We start from the raw sequence: 25,146 nt of genomic DNA, 5'->3' as shown, positions 1-25,146 counted from the left end.
GTGAACATATCCCATTGAAAGTGTTTAAAATGTAAATAATGGAAGTCTGGGGGAAAGAAAAACAGAAAATGGTGGGAATGTTTCTGAGAGGGTGATGCCAGGGTTTTGTAGCTCCAATTAAATTTAAGGTTAGCGATTTTAGCCAATTACCACCTTTAATCTGGATTTTTAACACAGACTATCAGTGTGGTATCTTATAGCCGCTGCACGAAGATGAAAACAAAGATACCTTAATCCGGCACTGATAACGCTACACTATATATGAGGAAGACTATATACAGCTCCAACACCCCTTGAGAACAAAAAAACAGCAGTATTCCATTACTTTCTGCCTCACTATTCCTCATTTTTGTGTATTGGGTAATCTACAATATTTCTGTTTCTTAATTCTGAGCTCACACAATTGCAGTGTATCTCTGATTCAAAATTGTACACCTCTCACTTTTCCACTTTAAAATCCATCTGGATTAATTTATCCTTGTCCTTTTAGGGTCCCATTTACCTAAATTACTGTAGCTCTTAAATTCTTGTGTTCCTTCATCCTATAATAAATATATATGCTGGAAAGCAAATTAAATTGTTCTTAATCCTTGGGGAATATTTACTAATTTACCCCAAATCTCTTTCCAGTTTCCTAAACAAATGGCGGAAGCATTACTGTGCATGTAACATTGCATCTGAGGAAATTGTGACTGGGTGGCAAAAAGGCTAATCTATTTAATTTTTTAGGTCCCAAGAGCTTAATCTTGTTGATGGTAAATAATTACCATAAGGCATTCAAAAAAGGAATCAAGTAAAATATGCATTAATACAAGTGTTATTTTTTTCTCTAGGGCCTTCCTGGACCAAAAGGAGAAAAGGTAGAGAATTTTCATGTGTGCAGTATTTATACTTATTTAATAAAAGGTTTCAATTTGTCATTTGTCCTTGTTGCTCAGATTCCTTTTTTCAGTTGTTGCCCTAGCACCCAAAACATCACCCTGCACGTTCTATCCTTTGATGCTCCAAAACCTCTTGTCTATTCCATATTTCAAAAAGCTGAATATTTTTATCATAGAATAAAAATATTTTAAATGTTCATAGATGAAATGCTTTTAGTATTTCAGTCTACTTGTTCTTTATGGTGATAAGAATGTGCTGCTATAAAAGTGGATTAATGGCTGTCTATATATATGTCAAAAATAGAATGTCATATTTGAACAGAAAATGTGCAGTATTGAGGTGGTTTCACAAAGTTGGAGGTTCTCTCTTTGACATAGAACATCAAGCCTAACCTTTGCTCTCTTCCTGCCATAGCAATGTCATGAAGACCAAAGACTTTATCCATGTTGTTCTATTTAAAACTCATTCTTCAGCTTCACTCAAACTGATTATCTAGCATGGTTAGCATTACATTTTAGAGATCTTACTGTGTATAAATTGATTGCCATGTGTTGTGCATTGCCATTGTTACAGGTTATATTATATATTATATATAGATATGTCTTTAAAAAAGATAGATTATGGGGGTTTAGTGTAGGTCACTTCTCAAACACAGTAACACTTCACAAAAGACATCTTATTTAAACTTCAAGAGCTTTGCTGAAGCCAGATATTTTGGCCCTGGTTGGCTTTGCAAAAGACAATGGAACTGCTTTGGAAAGAATTTCAAAAGCAGGTGCAAATGGAAAAGTCCAGGCTCAAGTGCTGATAAGATCTTTCAACGATTGGGTTTGGAGCCTTGGTTTTTACAAGCAGAAAGAGGAAAGAACAAACAGGATTCTTCTCTAAGAAAGAGAGAGAGAGAGAGAGAAGTCAGTTCTATAGTAGCAGTTGAGGCTGAAAAATGGCAAGCTGGTTGGCTTATTGAAAAACCCCATTCTGAAGACGGGTTGTGAGTTCTGAGTTCAACCTGTTCAAACCCCTTGTAGTCCTTACAAGAGGAAATTAATGGCTAGGGTGTTTCTCCTGAAATAAGGGAAGCAAGAGGAACTCTGTGGTGACCTGGAAGAAGAGGTTATCATTTGGAAAACCCACGATGGGGCAAATTTCTTCAGCAAGATACTGAAGTGACTGATTGGAGGAAATCAGTTTGTGTGTGTCCAACGAGCAACAAATCTCTCTCTAAAACCAACAAAAACCTTCCTGAGTGGTAACCATTTAACTTTAAGCACCAAAGCTTGTTGAAGAATCATAAATGTTATATTCTGTTCACAGTACAAGAATTGCCTGATACTGGTGAATTTGGAGGAGTGAGAAGTGAATGAATGGACTGTGAAACAAAGAACTTTCCTGAACATACACGTGTGCTTAGAATTAGAAATTAAATTAATAGTAATAATTTAAAGATTGATCCTGTAATTATGTTTAAAGAAAATTATAAGCAACTTTTGATTAAGTAACCATTGCCTTGGTGAATTTCTATTGCTGCTGGGTTTTGGAGTCCTCTGGGCTCATAACACTATCCACACTTCAGTCGATTCTAAACCGCTTTGGGACATCTGGAAAGGAAAGTGAACACCTTAAATTGTTTCTCTATTATCTATTCTCTATTATCACTTAAAATATTTTAATTATTTAGAAAAATATATTAATTTCATTTTGTTAATTTTAAATGTTTTCAATGGATTAAATGCTATTCTAAGTATGCTGCCAATTGCTGGGTCAAATCTAAAGCCTTATACCCTTCCGTGATGCGGGAGTCAGCTTTATCACCAGTTTTTAAAGGGCAACTGAAAAAGGAACTAAATCTGGTCTTCCCAGTGCCACCCAGATCGCAAGTGAATAAACAAAAGACTTTGCCCAGAATGAAGTCCAGAATTAAATACCACAAAGAAGTGTAAATGATGTGGTCTAAAGTCTTGTCTTAACTTCCTTGAATTTGTACTTTAAGCCTCAAATAATAAATCTAAGGGCCTCATTTCCTCTTTTAACAGCTCTCCATCTTGTCTGCCAGATTGAATGATTCAGGATACTCTGATGCTACATCCACTTGTTAAAATATTATCTTTTATTAAATATTACTAAATATTACCTTTTTTGAATTATTGTGCAGGGTGATCAAGGTTACTCTGGACCAGCAGGTTCTCCAGGTGCTCAAGGAATTTCAGGAAAAGATGGTTCACGTGGATTTCCAGGAGTTCCAGTAAGGAAGTTTATTACAAAGCAGATATAAACTAAGTTCACTATTTTATGTAATTAATTCTTACTTGTCAGATTTTATTTTAAATGATTACCAATGAACAATAATTGGGGGGTGGGCTTCACTAAGGCATGGTGACAAAAGCACTTGATAATTAACCAGCAAATACTAGATACCTTCCTGATTTTCTGGTTAGACCAGTGGCAGCCTAATTTGTGCCAGTGTTATTAACTGTATTTCATATTCATCCATGGTCATTAAATAATGACTCTAAGCATTACAAGAAAATGCTTAGAATCCACATTATATAGGCAAGAGTTTTCACCATGTAACATAATTGATTTGATTTGATCACAGGCACTTTTGTCTAAAAATTTGTGGGGAAGTAGTGGGACTTGGGATTGGTTGGGTGGTAGATAGATGCAAAATGAGTCAGCAAGATCCTGTGCAGAAACCTGCATGCTCCTGTTTCTATCATCATTCACTATCTGCTCATCAATAAAAAAGTAATTCTGTCGATAAATTCTCTGGCTAGGGTTTGGGCACCTGAAGCCAACTTGTGTACAGTCAATGTTGAGGGATGCCAGTCTCTATATTTTTCAGTATTCATGGGAAAGTTGAGAATTGAAGGATCGGTATTTTGATGGTGTGTTAGAGTGGGGATACATGACTATACATTCCCAAAGTTATTTTGAAAGGAGCCATTGGAGAGATTCAAACCTGTGATGACTTTAGTAGTACTTTAGCAGACCTGATCTTAGGAAGCAACATGTCCTGTCACAAGTGGCTCTAGAGACCAAAACAACTTCCTTAGGGATTACAGACCAACAGATCTGAAAATGACGGGCCCAGTATATCTCTGTGCTGAAATTATCTCTGTTCCTATCTGTTGTCTTCTGAAAGGCTGACTGATGTAGAGCCTATTCCTTTATTCAAAATAAACCAACAATGGTAGAAGCAAACTGATGCCGATAATGCCAAAGCGTGTAGAAGGTGCAATATGGAAACTTGTCAATATGGAAAGTCTCCTAGAAAAAAATGAATCAAGGATATTATTATTTAAGATTCGAGGAAAAACATAAAGCTTGGACTGAACAAAATATCTAATGTAAATATCTAAAAAAATGTCTATTAGAAAGATTAAATTTGGCTAATAATTGTTCAGAAGAGGCAATGTTAGCTTGAATAAAAGGATCCTATAACTTTGGATACCTAATCTATACCATTCCTTGAAACCTACGTCCAGCAGAGACAGCTGAAAAAGATGATTGTCTAGAATGGGACCAGACAGAGAAAAATTATTAAGCCCAAAGAAGTTTCTAAATTGAGCCCCCTTTCTCAATAACACATTATGAGTCAATTTAGAAAATGAAAATTATACAAAAGATCCTAAAATTGCCATCATAGATTTTTTTCTGGCAAACTTCAGATCTATTTCTACCTAGGGTTGATTCACTAATTTATCAAAATGTAATAATAAAAGTAAATTATCTATATTAATCACCCAATAATATAATCTAAAATTTGGAAGTGATAATCCTCCATTCCTTTTAGTCTTTTGAAGATGGGTTTTATTGCTTTACAGTGATTTATTGGATTTAAAATCAGACTCATTGGTTGGGATTAAGAATGATTGGGAATGAGATTTTAACATAATATTTTCAGCTGATGATTGGTTCTCCACTCTTAGCTTGATTAATGATTCTTCATTTTGTGCAAGGCATTGCTTATTACATTTTAAGGTGGTACATAGAATACATATGTCCAAATCTCATTTTTGTGCAAATATTGATCTACTATGTGAGAAGTGTAAAATTTTTTGAAGCTTCACCAATCCATATGTTTTGGGAGTGCCCAAATTTAGAGAGATTTTGGAATGACTCTTTCCAAACTTTATCAACAATTTTTAAGATCAAAATAGAACCATGTCAATTAATTGCTTTGTTTGGTTTCCCATGTGAGCCAGATATATTTCTGTCTGCAACCAGGAGAAAGTTTTAGCCTTTACCACGCTGATAGCCAGATAAGCAATTCTATTGAAATGGAAAGATGACTCTTCATCTACCCATACACAGTAGTTACATGATGTAATATCCTACTGAAGCTTGGAGAAAGTTAGATACAACATTAAAGATAAGAAGTTTCAATTTGTAAAAATGTGGGGTCCATTCATAGAATACTGTCATGATTGCAAGAATTAAGAATTTTGAATGTTTGAAGATTCTCTGTCCGATGTCTGGAGATCGCTATCCGATCCACAATTTTCCTTTTCTTATACGAAGGTTACCTTGATTAGACGGTGGGGGTAGATTTAGTTTTTAGGTTTTTTTCCTTTTATCAATTTTTATTTGAATTAATTTGGCAAATATGGGTTTCAACATGGTTATCATAGATTAATTCAATAATTTGTTTCTCATGTGGATTAAGGAACTGTCTAATGAAGTTCCATCCATTTTTTTGTACTTATCTATATATGAGATGACTTGTTATATGTTTCCTTAAATTTTTTATGTAAGTTTATATGTTAAACTCAGTAAAAATATTTAAAGGGAAAGTCTCCTATAAAATCAAAACTGTGAATAAAATTTGCTGATCTACTGGCCTGGAGCTAGTTATAGAGCCCAAGGTCTCAGTACAAGCTGTGTTTTCAGATAGTCTTGGGGGTCTTTTTCCAGCTTTGGCAGGCACCGCTTAAATCATAAAACGGTGTAATTGGGATGGCAGCAGGCAGTAGTATCCTGGGAGTGCAATACATCACATATCTGTTTTGTTCTAGTTGAGTTTGCAGGATTGAATTCAGGTCTAATATAAATAGCACAATTTTATGACTTGCTTGCCACACTGTACTTGTATTCTTGAACTTTCAATTCTGTACCCTCACACATCTGAATCATATTTTAAAAATATATCCTGCAGAAATAATATAATGTAATTATAATGATGCTTTGGAAGTTTGTTAACTGAATGAAACAAACTGTTTTTGAAAGATTTGTTGACTGGTCACAGTGAAGCCTAAATTAAATACAGACTTGCCTGTTTTGTGGCTAATTCTATTTCCGTGCCAGATTTTGAGATGATTTTGAAAGTACTTGCAGAGATACTGCAATTTTACTCAAAGCCTAATTATGGAAACAATTGAATCACACCAAGCACGCACTATCTTACAAGCTTGATGTTTGCGATTCAAGCGCATTAGAGGCACTCTGCTTTTATTATTTTTTCAAGTGTTGCAAATATTCAGCCTCTGCTTCAATAATTTACTGTAAACTGCATCATTGGTGTAAGAAGAAAATGCTGACAATCTTTATTGTTAGATGAGTTTAAGGAAGATCTTGGAGAAGAGAGAATAAATACTGTAACGAGGCCTGGCAAAACCCAAACTGAGCATCAGTGACAGGTTATTAGAGAGTAAATACCACTTCAAAACACTGTCCACAGCCCCTCTATCATTTTGCAGATAATTGAGAGTTGATTGATAAGGTTTAATTACATTGGACTGCCTCACCTTTTGTGGACAGGACATGCTGGGTGATTTTCCACATTACTGAGTAGATCCCACTCCAATAGCTGTACTGGAATGGAATGGCCAGAGGCACAGCTGGTTCTGAACTCAGGATATTGTGGGGTCTCTAACTTATGCAGTATCCACTGCTGGCAACTGTTCCTTGCTATTTATTGTGTGCCATGGATCACACTGGCTTCTTTGGCATTGGGACCTTCAAGAAGAATTGAAGATGTTAAAAGTTTCAGACTTGTCTTTATCTTTCATTGACTGGTTTCCACCATTGTCATGGATCAGAATCATCTTGGAGGTTGCAGTGCTAGAGGACATTGAGATCACAGAAGAATTTGAAGACATTGGATGAAAGTCAGAGTTTTGTTTGACCAAGAGTGAATGTAAGCCAGTAAGCACAAAGGTGGTGCTTGAAAAGCACTCGGTGCAAGTGAGAATACAGGCAGCATAAATAGTTTCAAGTATGGAGAAGATGAAAGAAGGGAGACAGATTAGCAGTTTGGAAATCCAGACCTAGATTTAACCAAAGCATTAATGAGAATTTCAGCACCATTTGGGAGGTGTACATCTAGTTCAAAACTATCTATTTTTCATCCCATTTTTACAGCACCTCTATGATTTCAGTGGTTTCAGTTATATTCTTCCTTCAGCTTTTACAAATTCATTCCAACTTTATGCATTTGTCTCAATGTTGAACAGCAACACTTTAGAACTGAAGAGTAGGAAATGTACAAATGATAATGAAGGAAATTGTAATTCCAATCCTGAATGAACATTCAGGACTGATTGCATGGATTGTGAACCAGTAGAATCAACAAATATGCATTTTTTAAAAATATATATATAGCAATATATATATATAGCAAGCAAAATTACCAATGTCCAGCATAAGCATTGGAATGAAATATAAATATCCAAAAAAAAACATCACAGCATACTGTTCTCCCTCACCATCAATCAATACATATAATTTTTTTTTGTCTTTTAATACCATTGTCATTTTTTTTTACAGTACTTCACTTTCACTTTCACCCATCACCTCTGCTTTTGCTGTCTCAAAAGCCTGGGCTTTGATGTCATAGTTTTGCCCAACATAACCAAATGCAGTTACCAATCACCTATTGGTTCAACTTTGTGAAAAGAGCATAATTATCCATTCACTTTCATGGTGGAAGAGAATTTTGTCTTCAACTATTCTGAAGAGATTTATGAGTTCTATTTTATTATCCTCCAAAATTTCATACTAAAACATAAAAAAAGCTTAAATATGAGAAACTATTGTAAAGATTTCTTTGCGAGCTACTGTAAAATTCCTGTTATCCGGAATTCAAGCAACTGGCACCCTCAAGCAACTGACAAAAATAATCGCAGAAAATAAATGGGTTAAAAAATATGAAAGTTTAAAATTGGTACTCTTAGTGATCAGTTCATCAATCAAGCAACATGCAATGTCAAGCAACCAGCAAATTCATTTATCCAGCATTTACCAATCCCCTTAGGTATTGTTTACTGGAGGTTTTACCTATTCATTCCTCTGGTTGTGGATGTAATGTTTAAATTACAACTTGTAATTTACGAAGTCCCATCTGCCATCATTGTTCAGTGCTTGGATTTCCCTTTGCATTTGTGCAGACTTCCCAGTGTTTCCAGTATCATAGATTGCTAGACATTTGTCGGCTGATTAAGAGAATAAGTTTTTTTTAAATCTGAAGACAGAGTTCATGTTGAGGCTACTAGGGTCATTCCCTCTTCAGGCTCCACTCTTGCTTTGTTGGATATAAGCTTGCTGAATTCTCAAGATATGTTCCCAGGAAAGAGCGCTATGGAATAAAAACATAGAAAATGGGAGCAATAGTGAATGATTCAGCCTTTGAGTCTCCTTCCCGTTCAATGCAATGGCAGCTGATCATCTGTCCAGTACCATGTTCCTCTGCTTTTCCCTTTGAAAATTTATTAATTTCCTCCCCTTAGATAAATTCAGCAACTAGTTCTCCAGGAGGAGGTAACAGGTTCAACAGATCGATCTTTGGGATGATGATACTGCCGTATGAATAGAAATTAGTTCAAGTGTGTTTATAGCCAATAGAATTTAAAAGGACAAGAGAAAATCTAATTGAAAATTACAAATTTCTAAAAGAGATAGACAAACTAGAATAAAGTTAAAGGACAATATTTAGGTTAATTTAGGTTTTCCTGGAGGACAATATTTAGGTTAATTGGTTTTCCCTTGGTGCATTCCATTAATTATGTCATCAAAAAAACTCCAATAGGTTCGTCAATCATGATTGTTTTCCAGAAATTAACATTTAATTTGTTGAATCCTGTTGCTCTTTTCCAAGTGTTGTGCTTTTTTTCTCTTTGAGCTTGTATCTAGCAATTCCCCGACGAATAATGTTACATGATGAATATAGTATTGTATGTAGAGAGATGCATTAATGGCAGTAAAGGAATCTAGCATGAACCCCTATTCTCCTTGCTGCTATGCTGAGAACATAGTTAAGGGATCAGCCTTTAGCTGCTGTTCCAGCAGTTGTTGCTGAAAGGCTCACTGAGAGTGAGTCACTGAAGCAATGGCTGCCTGTGAGGGCTGGTTTTGGATTAGAGGTTATTCACAGCTTCACCGCCAAACCAAGGCTACCTGCACATTGGAGAATCAACACCTAATATTCTGCCTGGGCACTCTCCAACCACACAGCATTAACATCAGCTACTCAGTTTAACCCCTGCCCTGAGTGTCTCTCTCTCTCGCTCTCTCTCTGTCCTCATCCCTCTTTGTCCTATCCTCCAGCTCCCTACTTTTTTTTCTTTCCCTCGTCATTCAGAGCTACCTCTCCCCTACCACCTCTGCTTTTTTTCTCTTCTCCCCTCCCACCCATATCCATTTATGACCTGTTGTCCTGTACCCCTTCCTCTCTCCTCTCCTCCCCCCACCTTTTCATTCATGCACCTGCCTCTTTATTGCTCATTCCTTGATAAAGGTTGGTTATCCCTTACTTCCTATTCATGCTGTATGACCTGCTGAGTTTCTCCAGCAATTTTGTGTGTTGCACTACAGCCACAGCATCAGACTTTCCTGTTTAACCCTGATCAAAAGGTGTTACTGCTCAGTGTTGAGATATGAGGTCTGCAAGCTAGCCAACTAGATGAGTGTGTGCTGTTGCTGAGACTGGCAGCAGCGTCTCCACATGTTGATCGATCATGTGGATCCTGCAGCCTCTCACAACCCCTAGCTGAATAAAACGGAAGGCATTGTTTTCCCCTCTCTTTGTACAACTAATCAGCACACCCCAGCGACAACCATTGGACGTTATCAAAGTGTTAGGGGGCTGCCCACCATTCAGCCTGACCCATCCCACTCCACATTGCCTGAGCAGTTCATTCCATTCCAAGCTGAGTGGGTGAGATCAGTGCTGCATTGTGGTGGGATCTCCAGCAGTGGGAAGAAGAATGCACACCAGGTTTCTGGAATGGGGCGTACAACCAGTGCACTTTTTTTTAAAGTATGGTTGGGATGGGTGTGTGCTTATGAATGCCAGTATTCTGTCAGGTAGTTATTGAACCCGAGCTGTCCCTGGCAATCAACGTGGCAAACTTGGACAGAAGCACAAATGGCCAGGCTTACTTCAGTTTCACAATTTGCCACGGTGGAGCATGAACCTTCAGCAGGTTTTTTTCTCCAGTGCATAGACCAGCACATTTCTGCAGCAAAAAGAGCTGATCATAGAAATTAACTGAACTGCCTTGTGAAACATTATGAAAAATCTGTAGCTGCCTCAATTTGTCAGCTCCACATTTCTGGGCAAATAGATCAATTTGCCAAAGACCCCATTTCATGCTTCCCGAGTTTTGTCACACTATTATGTTTTCTTGTCAGGCAGATGTTTTATTATCTTCCATGTATTTCAAGAGCTGTAACAATTTTTAAAAACTAGCTATCTTTAATACAGTTAATCTAGTTCTTTAAATTAACACATTTACCTCTATGTCCAGCAGTGATCAAACAAGCTTAGAACTGCTGGTATTAAGTGCTGGGATGAGTTTGTGTTGAAAATTAAAATGAGTAGAATGTAAGGTTTTTTCACAATTGGTCTTAGTCAATGAAGGTAACGTAAAATTCATTTTCCCTGTTGTCACTTATACGTTAAAATGTTGCCAAGTTTCTTGCATATTTATTGCTTTAAAGTCAGTTTCTATCCTCACACTAGTTTATTATGCTGAATAGTAAGGTCCAAAATCCCCATAGCTTGTTATCTCTTTTCTATCCAATTGTATTTATCAGTGTGGTTTTGATTTAAAGAGTTCAGTTGCCTGCAGTTAGCCTTTGTCTTTGCAAGATGTTTGTGCTGTTGGATCCAATTTTCAGGTAAATAAAGCACAGCTGTATGGAATTAATCAATCTCTCCATCATGTTTACTTGAAAAACTCTCAAAGTGATTTCAGTTTGTTTGGGAAGAAAATGTTCAGAAATCAATTCAAAATGGGAATGATACGTAAAAATATATTCTATAACAAATATTATTTTCAGCTTTTTTGTGCCTTGTCCAAAGGAAAATTGCACCATTGGACATGCATTGCAATGAATCACAGACAAAGCATCCTGGTGTCAGGGAAGTTATAGAACAGGGAGGGAGTAGGGGAGATAGTCATCTTCAAACTTGCTGTTGACACCACAATCATAGGGTGAGAATGAAATAATGATGAGACGGAACACATAATGGAGATTGAAATTCTAATCACATGGTAACAACCTCTTTCTCAACGTCAAGATAAAGGAGATGATCATATAATTTGTGATAGTACAGATTCTGTCACCAATGTGTACATGTACATATGTACAGATGGTAGTGTAGGATGACTGTGATTGGCTGAGAGTGTAGCCACACCTACTGGCAGGTCTTAAAGGATTGCTCCACCCAGACCAGGTCATTCTGGACTGGTTGACCTACTTGTGATATGCTCCAGTCTTTTAGTTAATAAAAGCCTTGGTTTGGATCAACAAGTCTTTGGTTCTTTCGACGCGCATTACAATTTTATTAACTAAAAGACTGGAGCATATCACAAGTAGGTCGACCAGTCCAGAATGTCGACAACGCCGTGGGGGAATTGAGCGAAGCAGTGGCCGCACCCAGCGACACGACTCCGGCGACCCCTATCCCGGCATCACAGCGGTCATGCCAGATGGTCAGGCCCCCTGACAGGTACAGCCCCTAACCTCCATCCACCCTGGGGTCGGCTCAAAGAAGGGGTGAATGTGATAGTACAGATTCTATCACCAATGTGTATATGTACAGATGGTAGTGTAGGATGACTGTGATTGGTGTGTAGCCACACCTACTGGTAGGTCTTAAAGGATTGCTCCCACCCAGACCAGGTAATTCTGGACTAGTCAACCTACTTGTGATGCTCAAGTCTTTTAGTTAATAAAAGCCTTGGTTTGGATCAACAAGTCTTTGGTTCTTTCAATGCGCATTACATAATTTAGATGAGGGGCAGATCTGTCCCTGACTACATCAAGGACACTGAAATGGAGGGAGTAAATAGGTCTTGGGAATAAACATTTCCAATGACCTGACAGTCAGGAGAGCACAGCAATCCCTCTACTTTCTTAGAAAACCAAGGAAGTTCAGCTTTTGAACATCTTCTTGAGGTGCACCATCAAAAGCCTACTCGTCGGACTCACGATAGTATGTATGGGAGTTGCTTTGCCTTATTGGAAGTTTCAAAAGGTGGTGAATGCTGCCAAGAAAATCATGCAAACTTCCTTCTTCATACATCTATATCTCCCAATGACTTGGTAAGGAAGCAGCATACTAAAGGACCATCACTCCTAGGACACAGTCTTGTCCCCCTCCTCCCATCAAGGAGAAAAATCAAGAAATCACACACCAACAAGCTCAAAGACAGTTTATTCCCCACAGCCAACAAGCTCTTGAATGAACTGTGCAATAGTGCTCCCACACTGGCCTTACTTTGTATTAGCTCACCTTTACTATTTGAACTCTGTCCTCTGAAATTGTGCTTTTTCCATTCTACTTTATAAGGCTGTATGAACGGTAAAGTTGACAAAGTTCGGTTGTTCACAGAGAGCCATTCTCATTGTACCAAGGATATGTGACAGATAAGTTTGGACTTGAAAATGGTTATTTTGCAAATATAAGTAAACTGCCTAATGCTTCTTTCAGACTTGGACAGGAAAATTATTTGATTTTCTTTCCCACATTAAAGACAATGATTTTTCTTTTTGAAAGTCAACTCATAATTCATAAAATGCCAGTTAGCGCATGAAAAATAAATACTGAATGGGTACATCTAGAGGATATTTAATTGTATTAAGTCTAAAAAGTTGCATGTGTATTCATTTCATATGGAATGTTCTTTAACTCTAAAACTCCCAAAAATTAATTATCTCTAAAATAATGATGCATAATATATCTCCCCTTGCTGTCTTCTGCCTTTACTTTGAGAGAACATTTTCTATTCAGTCAACTTGGAGTTCATAAATTGGATGGTAAGAAAACTTGTTATTTTAAAACTTGAATTGCATAAATTAAACTCGTAAATAATTTGTAAATAGGTTTAAACATAATTTCAGACAATTATTTGTGTCTTGAGTACAAATAATTTCCTATTAATGTTTTTTTTAATTTTTAGAGATACAGAACGGTTACAGACCCTACTGGTGCATGAGCCCGAACTGCCCAAATATTGCCTACTCATAATCTTAACCTACTAATTCCATAATTTTTTGGAATGTGGGAGGGAACTGGAGAATCCAGGGGAAATCCATGCAGACATGGGGAAATGTACAAACTCTTTACAGAAAACGCTGGATTTGAACCCACTGTTGTGCTAACCACTACACTTCTATGCAGTCTTGTCAATATATTCTGATCTGTCAAAAAGAATGTTATTAATTGAATCTAAATTGTGAAAATATAGAAACATTATTTTTGATAAAATTATTTATCTAAGCGTCTTCAACTTCCTCAGTTTGAAGATGTATCCTAAACACAGAAGTGGTGGAGAAACTCAGCAAGTTACACAGCATCTATAGAAAATAAAGAGTAACCTTTACCCAATTACATTTGGAAGGATGTTTATAAACCAGCTGAGTTGAAAAGTTGGAGGTTCATTCAGACAATGGAATTGTGATATTGAGGTTTGGTTTCAGATATTGAATGTTAGTGTCTTAACCTGCTGCATTTTGATCTGGGACATGTTGGATGATGATTACAGGAAAGGTGGATGGGGAAGTACTTGAGATATTATTCAGGTCAGAGTTTAATGTTGAAGAGCTCGAAGGAGGCTTGAAACAACAGCAAAAGCTTAAAATGGATGGGACCTACAGTGTTCTCAAAGACACTTTTTTTCTTTATTTTCCCCTGTGCTCCACCATTTTAAATTTGTAACAAACAATTCACATGTAATTAAAGTGCACATTCCAGATTTTATTCAAGGTTATTTGTATACATTTTGGTTTAACCATGTAGACCATGTCAGGGCACCATTAGGTTTGGGACATAAGCAATAGTAGTAGTCGTGTTTAATGTTTTGTTGCATATCCCTTTCATGCAAGTCTGTGATTCATAGGCAAGGTGCTGAGTATCTTCTCTGGTGTTGCTCTGCCAGGTCTCTACTGCGGCCATCTTCAGCTCCTGCTTGTAACAGGGGCTTGTTCCCTTACATTTTCTCTTCAGCATATGGAAGGCACGCTCAATTGGATTTAAATCAGGAGAATGACTTGGCCATTCAAGAATTTTTCCAGTTTTTAGCTTTGAAAAACTTTGTTGCTTTAGCAGTATATTTGGGATCATTGTCTGACTGTTGGATGAAAAGCCATCCAATGAGTTTGGAGGCATTTGCTCGAACGAGCAAATAAGATGTTTCTCTACACTTCAGAATTCATTTTGCTACTGCCATTATCAGTTACATCATCTAATATCTGTGCCAGCCATACATGCCGAGTCCATAACAATCCCACCACACCACAGCTGAGGTGGTAAGCTTTGGATCTTGGGCAGTTCCTTTATGCCTCCACACTTTGCTCTTGCCATCACTCTGATACAGGTTCATCTTGGTCTCATCTGTCCACAAGACCTTTTTCAGAATTATGCAGGCTCTTTTAAATACTTCTTGACAAACTGTAATGTGACCATCCTTTCTGTGGCTAACTAGTGGTTTGCATCTTGCAGTGTAGCCTCTGCATTTCTGAACATGATGTCTTCTGCAGACCGTAGTCATTGACCCGTCCACACCTGTCTCTTGAAGAGTGTTTCTGATCTATCAGACATACATTTGGGGATTTTTCTTCATTATGATGAGAATTCTTCTGTCATCAATAGTGGAGGTCTTCCTTGGAATACCAGCCCCTTTACGATTACTGAGCTCACTGGTACGCTATTTCATCTTAATGATGTTCCATCCTGTTGATTTTGGTAATCGTAAAGTGTAGGCAATATCTCTTACTGTTTTATTCTCATTTTTCAGCCTCAAATGGCTTCTTTGATTTTCATTGGCACAACTCTGGTCCTCATGTTGGAAATTGGCAACCACAAACTCCAAAGGTGATCAAAAGTTTAGAAGCAAGCCCAGCTCTCTGATACCTGACCAATGAAGCCATTAAACATACCTGAGTATTCACAAACATCTGTGAAGTCATATGTCCCAAACATTATGTTGCACTGAAGTGAGGGGACTATGTATAAGAAAAACTGCTGTAATTTCTACATGGCCAAACTAAAATGGAAACAAATAACTTTGAATAAAATTTGGAATGTGCACTTTAATTACATGTGAGTTTTTCAATTACAAGTTTACAAATGTGGACCACAGGGGAAAATAAAGGAAAGCAGTGTCTTTGTCCCAAGCATTAGGGAGGGCACTGAATATGCTGGTTTTGAATACCACAGTTTGACCAGACAGATCATCAGTTACCTTCTGTTTTTATTAAGGTAATGCAGGGTGTCGCTGCTGAAATTCAGTGGGGCTCATCTGTGGAAAATTACAGTTTTTCTCATTGGCGTGCAAAGCCAATCAAATGAAAGGACATTTTGTTTTGACAATAACTACAATTATTTAAGACCATAAGACTTAGGAGCTGAATCAGGTCATATTATGTAATGCTTATATGGTTGATGTATTTTTCCTTTCAACCCCTTTATCCTCCCTTCTCACCATAACCTTGGACACCTTTACTGACCAAGAACCTATCAACCTCTAATTTACATATATCCAATAACAACTGCCACAGCTCTCTGCGGTAAGATTCACCACTCTCTGGCTGAAGAAATTTTTCCTTGTATCTTCTCCAAAACCAGCACATCTCCTTCCTCAGAAATGGGGTCCAAAGCTGTTTGCAGTATTTCAAATGTGGTCTGATGAATGCCTTTATAAAGCTGCACCATTACATCTTTGCTTTATACTTTAGTCCTCTTGAAATTAATCCTAACATCGCATTTGAAAATAGTCCACACCTTTATTCCTTTGACCGAAGTGCATAACCACTTCCCTATGCTTAATTCTAACTGCCATTTGCCCATTCTCCCAACCAATCCAAGTTCCTCAGCAGACACCTTGCTTCCTCAACACTACTTACCCTCCACCTATCTTCTTTCATTCACAAAATCTGAATTTATTGTCATGAACAAGTCATGAAATTCAGTGTTTTGCGGCAGTATCACAGAGCAAACATTCATATTATAACCATTTTACCACATTACTATAAAAAAAATTAAAATAATAGTGCACGAAAAGTCAGGCAGTGTCTTTGGTTCATTGATTATTCAGGAATCGATGGCAGCGGGGAAGAAGCTGTCCTTGTGCTGCTGAGTGCTCGTCTTCAGGCTCCTGTACCTTTTTCCCGATGGTAGCAGAGTGAAAAGGGCATGGCCTGGGTGGTGGGGGTCTTTGAGGATAGAGGCTGCTCTTTTAAGACACTGCCTCATGTGGATGTCCTCGATGGAGTGAATTCTGGTGCTAATGACATTGCAGGCTGAGTTAACAACCTTCTGGAGTTTATTCTTGTCTCGAGGGTTGGTGCCTCCATACCAGGCAGTCATGCAACCAGCTTACGAGAGTCTTTGATGACCTCCCGGTACCCAAGAAAAGTAATGTGAGCTGCCTCAACAACTACCGCCTAATAGCCCTAACTTCTGTGATGAAATGCTTTGAGAAACTGGTCATGGCCAGAATTAACACGTACCTTAAAAAAAAAATCTGGACCCACTACAATTTGCCTGATGTCACAATTGCTGCACAGCAGATACAATATCACTGTCTCTCCACTCAGCTCTGGATCACCTCGAAAACAGCAACTCATACTTTCAGCTGCTCTTATTCGACTGCAGCTCAGCCTTCAATACTATTATTCAAGAAGCTACAAACTCTAGGCCTCTGTTTTTCCCCCCCCCCACCCCCCTCCCCTCCCCCCACCAACTGGATCTTTGACTTTCTCATCAGAAGGCCACAATCAGTATGAATAGGAAACAACGTCTCCCCCTCACTGATTATCAACATAAGCACACAGGCTGATATGCAGAAAGATGTTCCGTATAGCAGGAATAATTTATATTGCTTTCTCACATCAGTCTGAAATGTTTCACATCTTATAAAGATTGACAACCATGTAAGCAAATGCATCAAGATGTGGTGATATATGAAACATAATCCATGTTATTTTTTTTAATACAGAAAATTTCAGTGTATCATAATCAATCTATTCTGAAAGATATTCTGCTTTTCTGTTCTTCATTGAAGCCCTGTAACTGATATCCTTCTTAAATATTTATCCAGTGCACTCCTAAAAATTATTGAATCTGCCGCCACAATCCTTGCAGGCAACGCAGCAAAAGGTAAAATCGTGCACAGAATAGGCTAATGATATCATGCTAAGTCTGTGTGAGAAACAGCTGGTCTTGCATGCTAATCCAAGGTCAGATCACTTATAGAACTAATTAGTACTCCAGGCTTTTCTCCTGAAAGCCAAAGGTAGCAGCTGGACCTCATCAACCAGTGAAAAATCACTGATTTCCTGCTGTGTGCTTGATGTATTACTGCAAGAGGAAAGGGAATAGCCCAGTAGATACAAAGGTATGAGATATGAATTGCTGTGGCCCCATTGTCTTTTGGGAGCTGCTTCACTCCCTTTCCTTGCTGCATTTGGTCCATTTCTTCTTCTTGTGGAGCCATTTGACCATGGAGATATAGAGGCTACCCTCACCACATTGATTTTTCGATACTGTCTAATCATTAGACACAGGCGGTTAAGCGTACTAGTTAGCGCAATGTTGTTATCGCACCAGCAACCCAGGTTCAAATCCGCCGATGCCTGTAAGGAGATTATTTGTTCTTCCCGTGCCTGCGTGTGTGTCCTCTGGGTGCTCCAGTTTCCTCCCACCGTTTAAAACGTATGGGAGTTGTAGGTTAATTTGGGTGGCACAGGCTCGTGGGCTGGAAGGGCCTGTTACCATGCTGTATGTCTGAAAAATGAAGTTAATTTTTAAATTATCACTCCTAAGTTACAAATTTCTATGAGAGATGAGAAAGATGAAGAAAGAACATTAGTTAATAGACTGTGATGGAAAGGTTGAAGAAGCACTCCAGGTAGTGATTTCCTCGTAAGTATGAATATCAAATTCTATATTGCAATTTGGAGTAGGTGAGAGGAGATTTCTTCTAAATGTGACCAGATATGTGCCGTAAACTTTGAATGCATCAGCATTTCTCAGCCTGTGATACTAGTGATCTTTGGGTTTGCTACTGGATGGGTTTGTCTCTAGCAAAGGCAAATATTACTGATATAATAGATAAATAATTATGTGAAATAAAGGTGTAAATTTGACAAAAAAAAGGAAGTTCTCAAAATCTTCTCAACAATACAAAATCCCTTTTAGCAATGCAGATCACACTCACCTCCCTCCACTACACTAGTGGTCCATGGGTTCCTTATAGATGGTTGTTGGCAAGTAAAGAAATACTTAAGATGACCTGATGGTGAAATAAAAAGTTGAGAACTACTGTTCTCCATCAGGTGATCAAGACGGATTGTTTGCTTTTCTTAATGACCTCGTGTTTCTAAAGCCTCTTCCATTTACTGATAGATTCCTTTGTCAACTTTTGCTTGTGTTAAAGGTGCACAAAGGCACCACTGGCATGGCCTGGTACTCCCAATCATAATAGGAAAAAAAGCGAGAGACACTGAGTGTCTGTGGATTCTCTTCCAAAGCTCCTGCAGCCTTTTGTTTGATCCATTGGCAAACCTGAGCTCCCAGATCCAAACCTCTGATATAATCAGGTTTTCAGCACCCTAAGTCCCTTTGAGAATCCCCTCGAATCCCAGGCCTGATACCTGGTTTCCATGACCCAGTCTCCTGCAGCCGGTGTGGTTCCTTCAGCCACTGAGCCCTTGATTGTCCATTGCCATGGTTTCATTCCCTGCAGGGGGACCCCTAGACTTCTCCTCAACTTGGGAGTGTCCTCCTGCTCTGGTGCCCTAAACTGGTCCACTGGTCGCCTAGTGTCATCAATCTCTCATGGTCTGCTGCCAAGCATGGATGCTGCCATCATGGGCACAGACCCCTGTGGTTTTTAGATGTTTAAAAAAAAGCACCATCGGCTCCTTTAACAGGATATTCAAACCCTTTACAGGGCTGTGAACATCATGGCCAGGCAGTAGGATTCTGCAAAGGAGCTTTGTGTCTCCACTCCCCGTTCTCCTGGATCTGCATCAGCACCAGAATACTTTGTATTTTATTTTTTATCATTGTGGATGTATATGATGTAAGCATGATATTCAGGTTACTTCAGCTAACTCAATTAGATCAAGGTAAATAAATATCAGTGAGGTTCCATATCTCATAATTATCAATCTGGTTTACAAGTCAGGGTTTTATGCGACTTCAATAACACACATGACAGTGTGATACAATGTCCTCCATAATGTTGGGACAAAAACACTTTTTTTCCTCTTTTAAATATATATATATTTAAATTTAGACACACAGCACAGTAACAGGCCATTTTGGGCCATGAGTCCATGCCACCCAACCTACACCCCCCGATACATTTTGCCACTCTACTCCACATTTTTACATTTGTAATCAAACAATTCACATGTGATTAAAGATCCATTCTGTCCTATTGTTTGTTAAAGTAATTTCAATATGCAAACTACTAAGCAAGTGTCCTCGTTCAAACTTGAGCACAGAACACAGAAGAAACAAAGGGGAGTATATGATAATCATCACATCTGAACTTTGTAACTGCCAAAGCACAAGCAGCTGAAAACCAGTCCAACTTCAGTAGGAGACAGGCGAATCTACATATGCTGGAATCCAGGGAACAAAAAGAAAATGCTGGAGGAACTCAGTAGGTTAGACAGCATTCATATTGGGTTGAAATGTTGATTCAGGGCTGAGAAATGAGGGGAAGGCAGGCAGTACTAAAGAGAGGGAGGGGGTTGATAGGTGAATAAAGACAGAGGAGGGGTGAGGAATGACAGAACTAGGTGGGCTGGAGTTGGGAGATGCTGATAGGTTGGCCCAGACAAAAGCCAAAAATGGGGATGAGGGTAGAAGGGGCCAGGAGGGTGATGGTGAAGACAATTGCTGAAGAAAGGAGATAGCTGGGACCATGGGAGTTCGTGGTGAAGTTGATGAAACTGACAAGTTCCACATGAGGCAGCACCAGTGCAGTTCCCAATGTAGCAGAGGAGATGGTGGTGGTGCCAGAGTAGGTTGAGAACAAGGTCTGCCTCATGTTGCTGATGAAAAGGCAGATGTATTTGGGGCCTATGACTACATCTTTGATCTGAAGAAAGTGGGAGGAATTGAAAGAGAAGCTGTTTAGGCTGATTTAAAAGTTATGGAAGTGTTCTGATACCTTCTTGTTCTTTGCTTATGCCTTGAAGAAGGACTCAGGCTGGAAGGACCTAAACCAGGCCTTCACAAATCAAGACAGAGGAGGGAGTCAGACCTAGGAATAACGATTGATGAGCAGTGACCTGTATCAGACCAGCATGACTGCAATCATTAATGTGCGGTACAGGCTGTACTTGACACCTTAACAATTGAACAGATCTAAACTAGAATTATCAGACCAATGCTTCAGATGTGGCATTGAGACAGGAACCTTAATGCACACAACATAGATATTATCAAGGTGAGACCCTTTTGGGTGGAACTGGGCCAAGTCCTAGGAAAAATTATCAGTAAGGAATTGTTCCTGTTGGGAAACATAATGGACATAAGACTTGCAATGAATCTGGCCAAATTTCAAATCCAATTCATAATGATTGTATTGGCAGAGGCCATGAAGTGCATAGCAGTAACTTTGAAATCTAACTCCTGCCTGAGCATTGCGCGCTGGAACACAGAAACACAAAGCTGCATGTCCCGAGAGAAAATTACTTACAACTCAAAAAAGAATCAGAGGGCCATCATGATGGGGGAATAGACATGTACGGGTCTTTTTGTATTTGGTAAAAAGAGAGGCAGAAGTCAGGGAAGTTGTAAAATGGAAGAGAGTGAGCAAGGTGTCCTGGATGTCAGTCGGAATGAGCTGGACAAGAAGGTACAAGGAGATAATGGAACATTTTTGCTTACGATAAAGCAGATGAGAATATCAGAAAGTGGAAGGGGTAGGTAATTCAGCTGCTTTTCAATGTGACAGCGGCTGATCTGCTCTGGGCCTCAACTGTTCGTCTTTGTCAACTCCTGATTTTTCAGATTACTTGCATATTCTTTAAATAGCTGCGAAGATCTAGTTTCCACAGCTCCCAGGGACAGAGAATGCCAGCGATTCACCAGCCTCCACAAAAAGAAATTCCTGTGCACCTCAGTTCTAATCTTGTAACTGTATCCCTTTGACACTCTCCCAATAATGAAAACTAAGATATCTAGTCTGTCAGGTCCCCTGAGGTTCATTAAGATCATCCCTCATTCTTCTAAAGAGTGAAGAATTTAGATTTTATTTTTCTTCCTCTTGTGATAGGACAGCCCTCTCATCCCAGGAAATAACCTCACAAACCTCTGTGGGACTGCCAAAAATGACAGCATGTACTTTCTGAAATAAAAGTACAGGTACCACAAGGGTACGGAGCAGAGCAGTTGTGGCCTCACCAACACCCTGGCCAATTGTAATAGAGATTTCCTATTTCTAAGCTACAAAGCACATGATCCAAAATGGAATTGAAATGTCCTTCATAGAAAATATGGTTGAAATTGAGGGGGCTGATATGTGTCTGCCCAAAATGAAGCCACATGAGAACAGAAGAAGCAACCTTACCAATGGAAATAGGCTCCAATACATGTGCGACTTTGACAGGGCCTGCTGGCAAAAGCTGTTGCTTCTGAAAAGAGATTGCAGAATCACGTTAATTCACCAATTTCCAAGATCAGAGAAAATTACAAGTTTGCAGCCAGAAACTAAGGCCAGATGAGATCTTTTGTGAACTTATAGTTTTGCTGAAGAATCTGCCTCATTGCAATTGTTTTAGTTCCTTCCTGAAGCAGTTCCACAGGACAGATCCCTGTGCGGTTTAGCAAATTTAATGTAAATTATGAAATGTACAAAATGTAACACCCAAGCGTGAAACTAATCCAAAAATGCTAAAAAAAAAACTTCAGCTGAGCCTAATGTCAAGGCTATATTTGGGCAAACTGCAATATGAGTAAAAATGAAGGATAAAGCATTTGCGGTCATCTCCAGTCCCTTCATGTCCCCACCATCAGAAAAGCCAACATTTAGCCTATTTGGCCTATCAAGAAATAGCTGACAACATTAGGTGGAGCGAAGATTAGGCTTGATGAGGATGTGTGCCTTAGTGAAACAAACCTCTCGGCCCCAAGCAACAACACTGCCATCTACTGGCCAGTATGGAAAGTACAGTTCACACAGCCATGAAAATTCAAGAGATACACGGGGTTCTGGAATCTGAAGGCAGACATTATCAGATGGACAAACTCAGTGGATCAAATAGCATCACTCAGAGAAGAAGAATGGTTGATGATTTGAGCCCAAACTCTTCATTACTCGTGAAGGAGAGTTTGGGTTCAAAATATTGACCATTTTCTTCCACTGATGCAGCTTGACCTGCTGACTTCATCCAGCCATAATAGTGTTGCGCTAACTACTACTAACCACATTGTACAAGTTGGCTAAAGCAAATAGGTTCTAATTCAAAAATTATCACAAGGAGAAAAATTAATTGAGAACATATTAAATAATAAAAAATAGTACATGTGGTTTGAAGTTCCAGGGGGCATGTCCACTGACCAAGATGAAGCAGAGCAGAAATGTAGCAGATAACCTGATGTTAGAAAATCCCCTGCAAAAGCATGGATCTCCCAGTGGCATCTTATTTAAATTCCCCACTCCATTCCCTTGCCAACAGGTCTGTCCATGGTCTCGTGAACTGGCATACTGAGTCCACTCATAAATTGAAGAAACAACATCTTGTATTCCATCCGGGCATTCTCCAACAAGATGGCATTAACCTCGACCTTCAGTTTCCATTAGCCCACCTCCCCCACCCCCACCCCACTTCTTGTCTCTTTTCCTCTAACTCCATCTCTCTCTTTTTCCTTCTGTCTCTTTTCACAGAGCCAAACCCCACCCTCCCCCAATCAATTCTCACCTTTCCTCTCTCCTGTCATCCCATCCACATCCTAATTAACACCTTTTGTCTGTGGGTCTGCACTCCTCCCCCTGTCATTCTTCCCTTCTCCCCAGCCTTTCAATTCAGGTACCTGCCTGCTTTTAACTCACACCTTGAAGAAGGGCTCAGGTCCAAAACATCGGTTATATATCTATGTCCTATGGACACAGCGAGACTTGCTGAGCTCCTCCCAGCATTTCTGTGTTTTTATGACAATCACAGTGTCTGCAGACTTTTCTATTGCACTCTATTAGAAATTGTAGGTTTGGAATCCTTGACAAACTCTACATCACCTGCATGGAGACAATAGGGATCTTGACTGGTTAAAGAGGGGCCTGTTTCTTCCAGTCATAGATTTGCCTTGACTCTAAAGGAACTAAGAAGTTATTTGCTGACCTTTCAGGATTCATTATCTGTTCCCTCTTAATCCCTTGGTTCTTTCAAATGGTTCTCCTACCCTCACATATGTAATCCAGTCTGCTAACAGCCTGCTTTCTTGTCCATCCTGACATCAGGCCTTCTTACTATGAGACAAAACCCACTGGACTGCTCAATTTATGAGTAGACCAGTTATTTTTGGGTATTTGGTATTTGCAAATGGTCTACAAAATTTAAATGAGGATCAAATACAAAAGTAGCACAAGAAATGAATCATCCCCAGATGGAGACTGAAAACTTGGCTGAATGGTGCACTAACAATAACCTTGCACTAAATGTCACCAAAACTAAAGAAAGGAACTGATTGTTGATTTCAAGGAGGGAAAGACAGAGGTATACAATCCTGTGATTATTGGGGGATCAGAGATGGAGAGAGTGAGCAAATTTAAGTTCTTGGGAGTCACTATGTGGGAGGATCTTTCCTGGACCCAACACACTAATGGTATCATGAAGAAAATATGTCACAGCCTCTTCTTCCTCAGGAGTTTGCAGAGGTTTGGTATGACACCAGAAACCCTGGCAAATTTCTACAGATGTTTGGTGGAAAGTGCGCTGACTGGCTTAATCGTGGTCTGATATGGGGACACCAATACCCCTGAGTGTAAAGCCCTCCAAAAGATAGTGGACACAGCCTAGAACATTACAGGCAAAACCCTCCTCATTATCGACAAGATATACAGGGAACTCTGCAGTCGAAGAGCAGCAGCAATCATCAGGGATCAACATTTCCCAACACATGCTCTGTTCTCGCTGATCCCACAAGATTCTCACCACCAGTTTCAAGAATCTCTACTGCCCTTCCACTATCAGATCCTCAACAACAAACTCAATTAGGGACTCATTTAAGGATGCTTACTTGTGCACTTTATTGACTTTTTAATTATCTCTGTACTGCACAGTCAGTTTCTTTACATTCATTACCTGTTTACAGTTCTTTGGTTGTTTACATGTGTACACTGTGTACAGTTTTTTTTGTACTACCAATAAGTGGTAATTCTGCCTCACCCACAGAAAAAAGTGTTGTATGTGATGTCATGTATATACTCTGACAATAAATCTGAAATCTTATTTTGCAATCTTTGAGAGAAACCAAAATTCCACCGAATGTTCTTGACATATATATGTGTGTGTCTTCTTTGTGCAGGTGGTAAATGTGAGGTTTCCATTCAGGTATTGTGTTTCTTGAGTATTGATACTTATATTTTAGGGTTTAGTTGGTCGTAAAGGAGATTCAGGAGTCCCCGGAATTCCAGGAACGAAAGGCAACAAAGGAGAGACCGGATCCATTGGTCCTCCTGTAAGTATCTATGCTAATTTCTTCCATTTCCTAAAAATGACAGTGTAACTTGTGCTTGAGTATCTAATAATGAGGCTTCTTTCTTTGGCTTGGCTTTTCGGACGAAGGTTTACGGAGGGGTA

At 39.0% G+C, this 25,146-nt stretch overlaps 1 protein-coding gene across 10 annotated transcripts in view; it reads left to right on the top strand.

The window, feature by feature from the left end:
• LOC138743336 (collagen alpha-1(XXIII) chain-like) overlaps window positions 1-25,146 on the top strand; it is a 112,053-nt gene that overhangs the window by 70,845 nt on the left and 16,062 nt on the right. For 8 of the 10 annotated variants that reach the window (XM_069898532.1, XM_069898530.1, XM_069898529.1 and 5 more), the window contains 3 exons: window positions 834-860; window positions 3,035-3,124; window positions 24,935-25,024. In XM_069898532.1, the coding sequence (XP_069754633.1) occupies window positions 834-860; window positions 3,035-3,124; window positions 24,935-25,024 (207 nt within the window). Of the gene's footprint in view, window positions 1-833; window positions 861-3,034; window positions 3,125-24,934; window positions 25,026-25,146 lie in introns of those variants that run through there. The other 2 variants (XM_069898534.1, XM_069898533.1) reach the window with 1 other exon arrangement.

This window comes from Narcine bancroftii, chromosome 9, assembly GCF_036971445.1.
Source record: "Narcine bancroftii isolate sNarBan1 chromosome 9, sNarBan1.hap1, whole genome shotgun sequence".
Taxonomy (NCBI): domain Eukaryota; kingdom Metazoa; phylum Chordata; class Chondrichthyes; order Torpediniformes; family Narcinidae; genus Narcine; species Narcine bancroftii.
The sequence above is the reverse complement of the archived record's forward strand: the minus strand, read 5'-3'. Positions and strand labels throughout refer to the sequence as shown.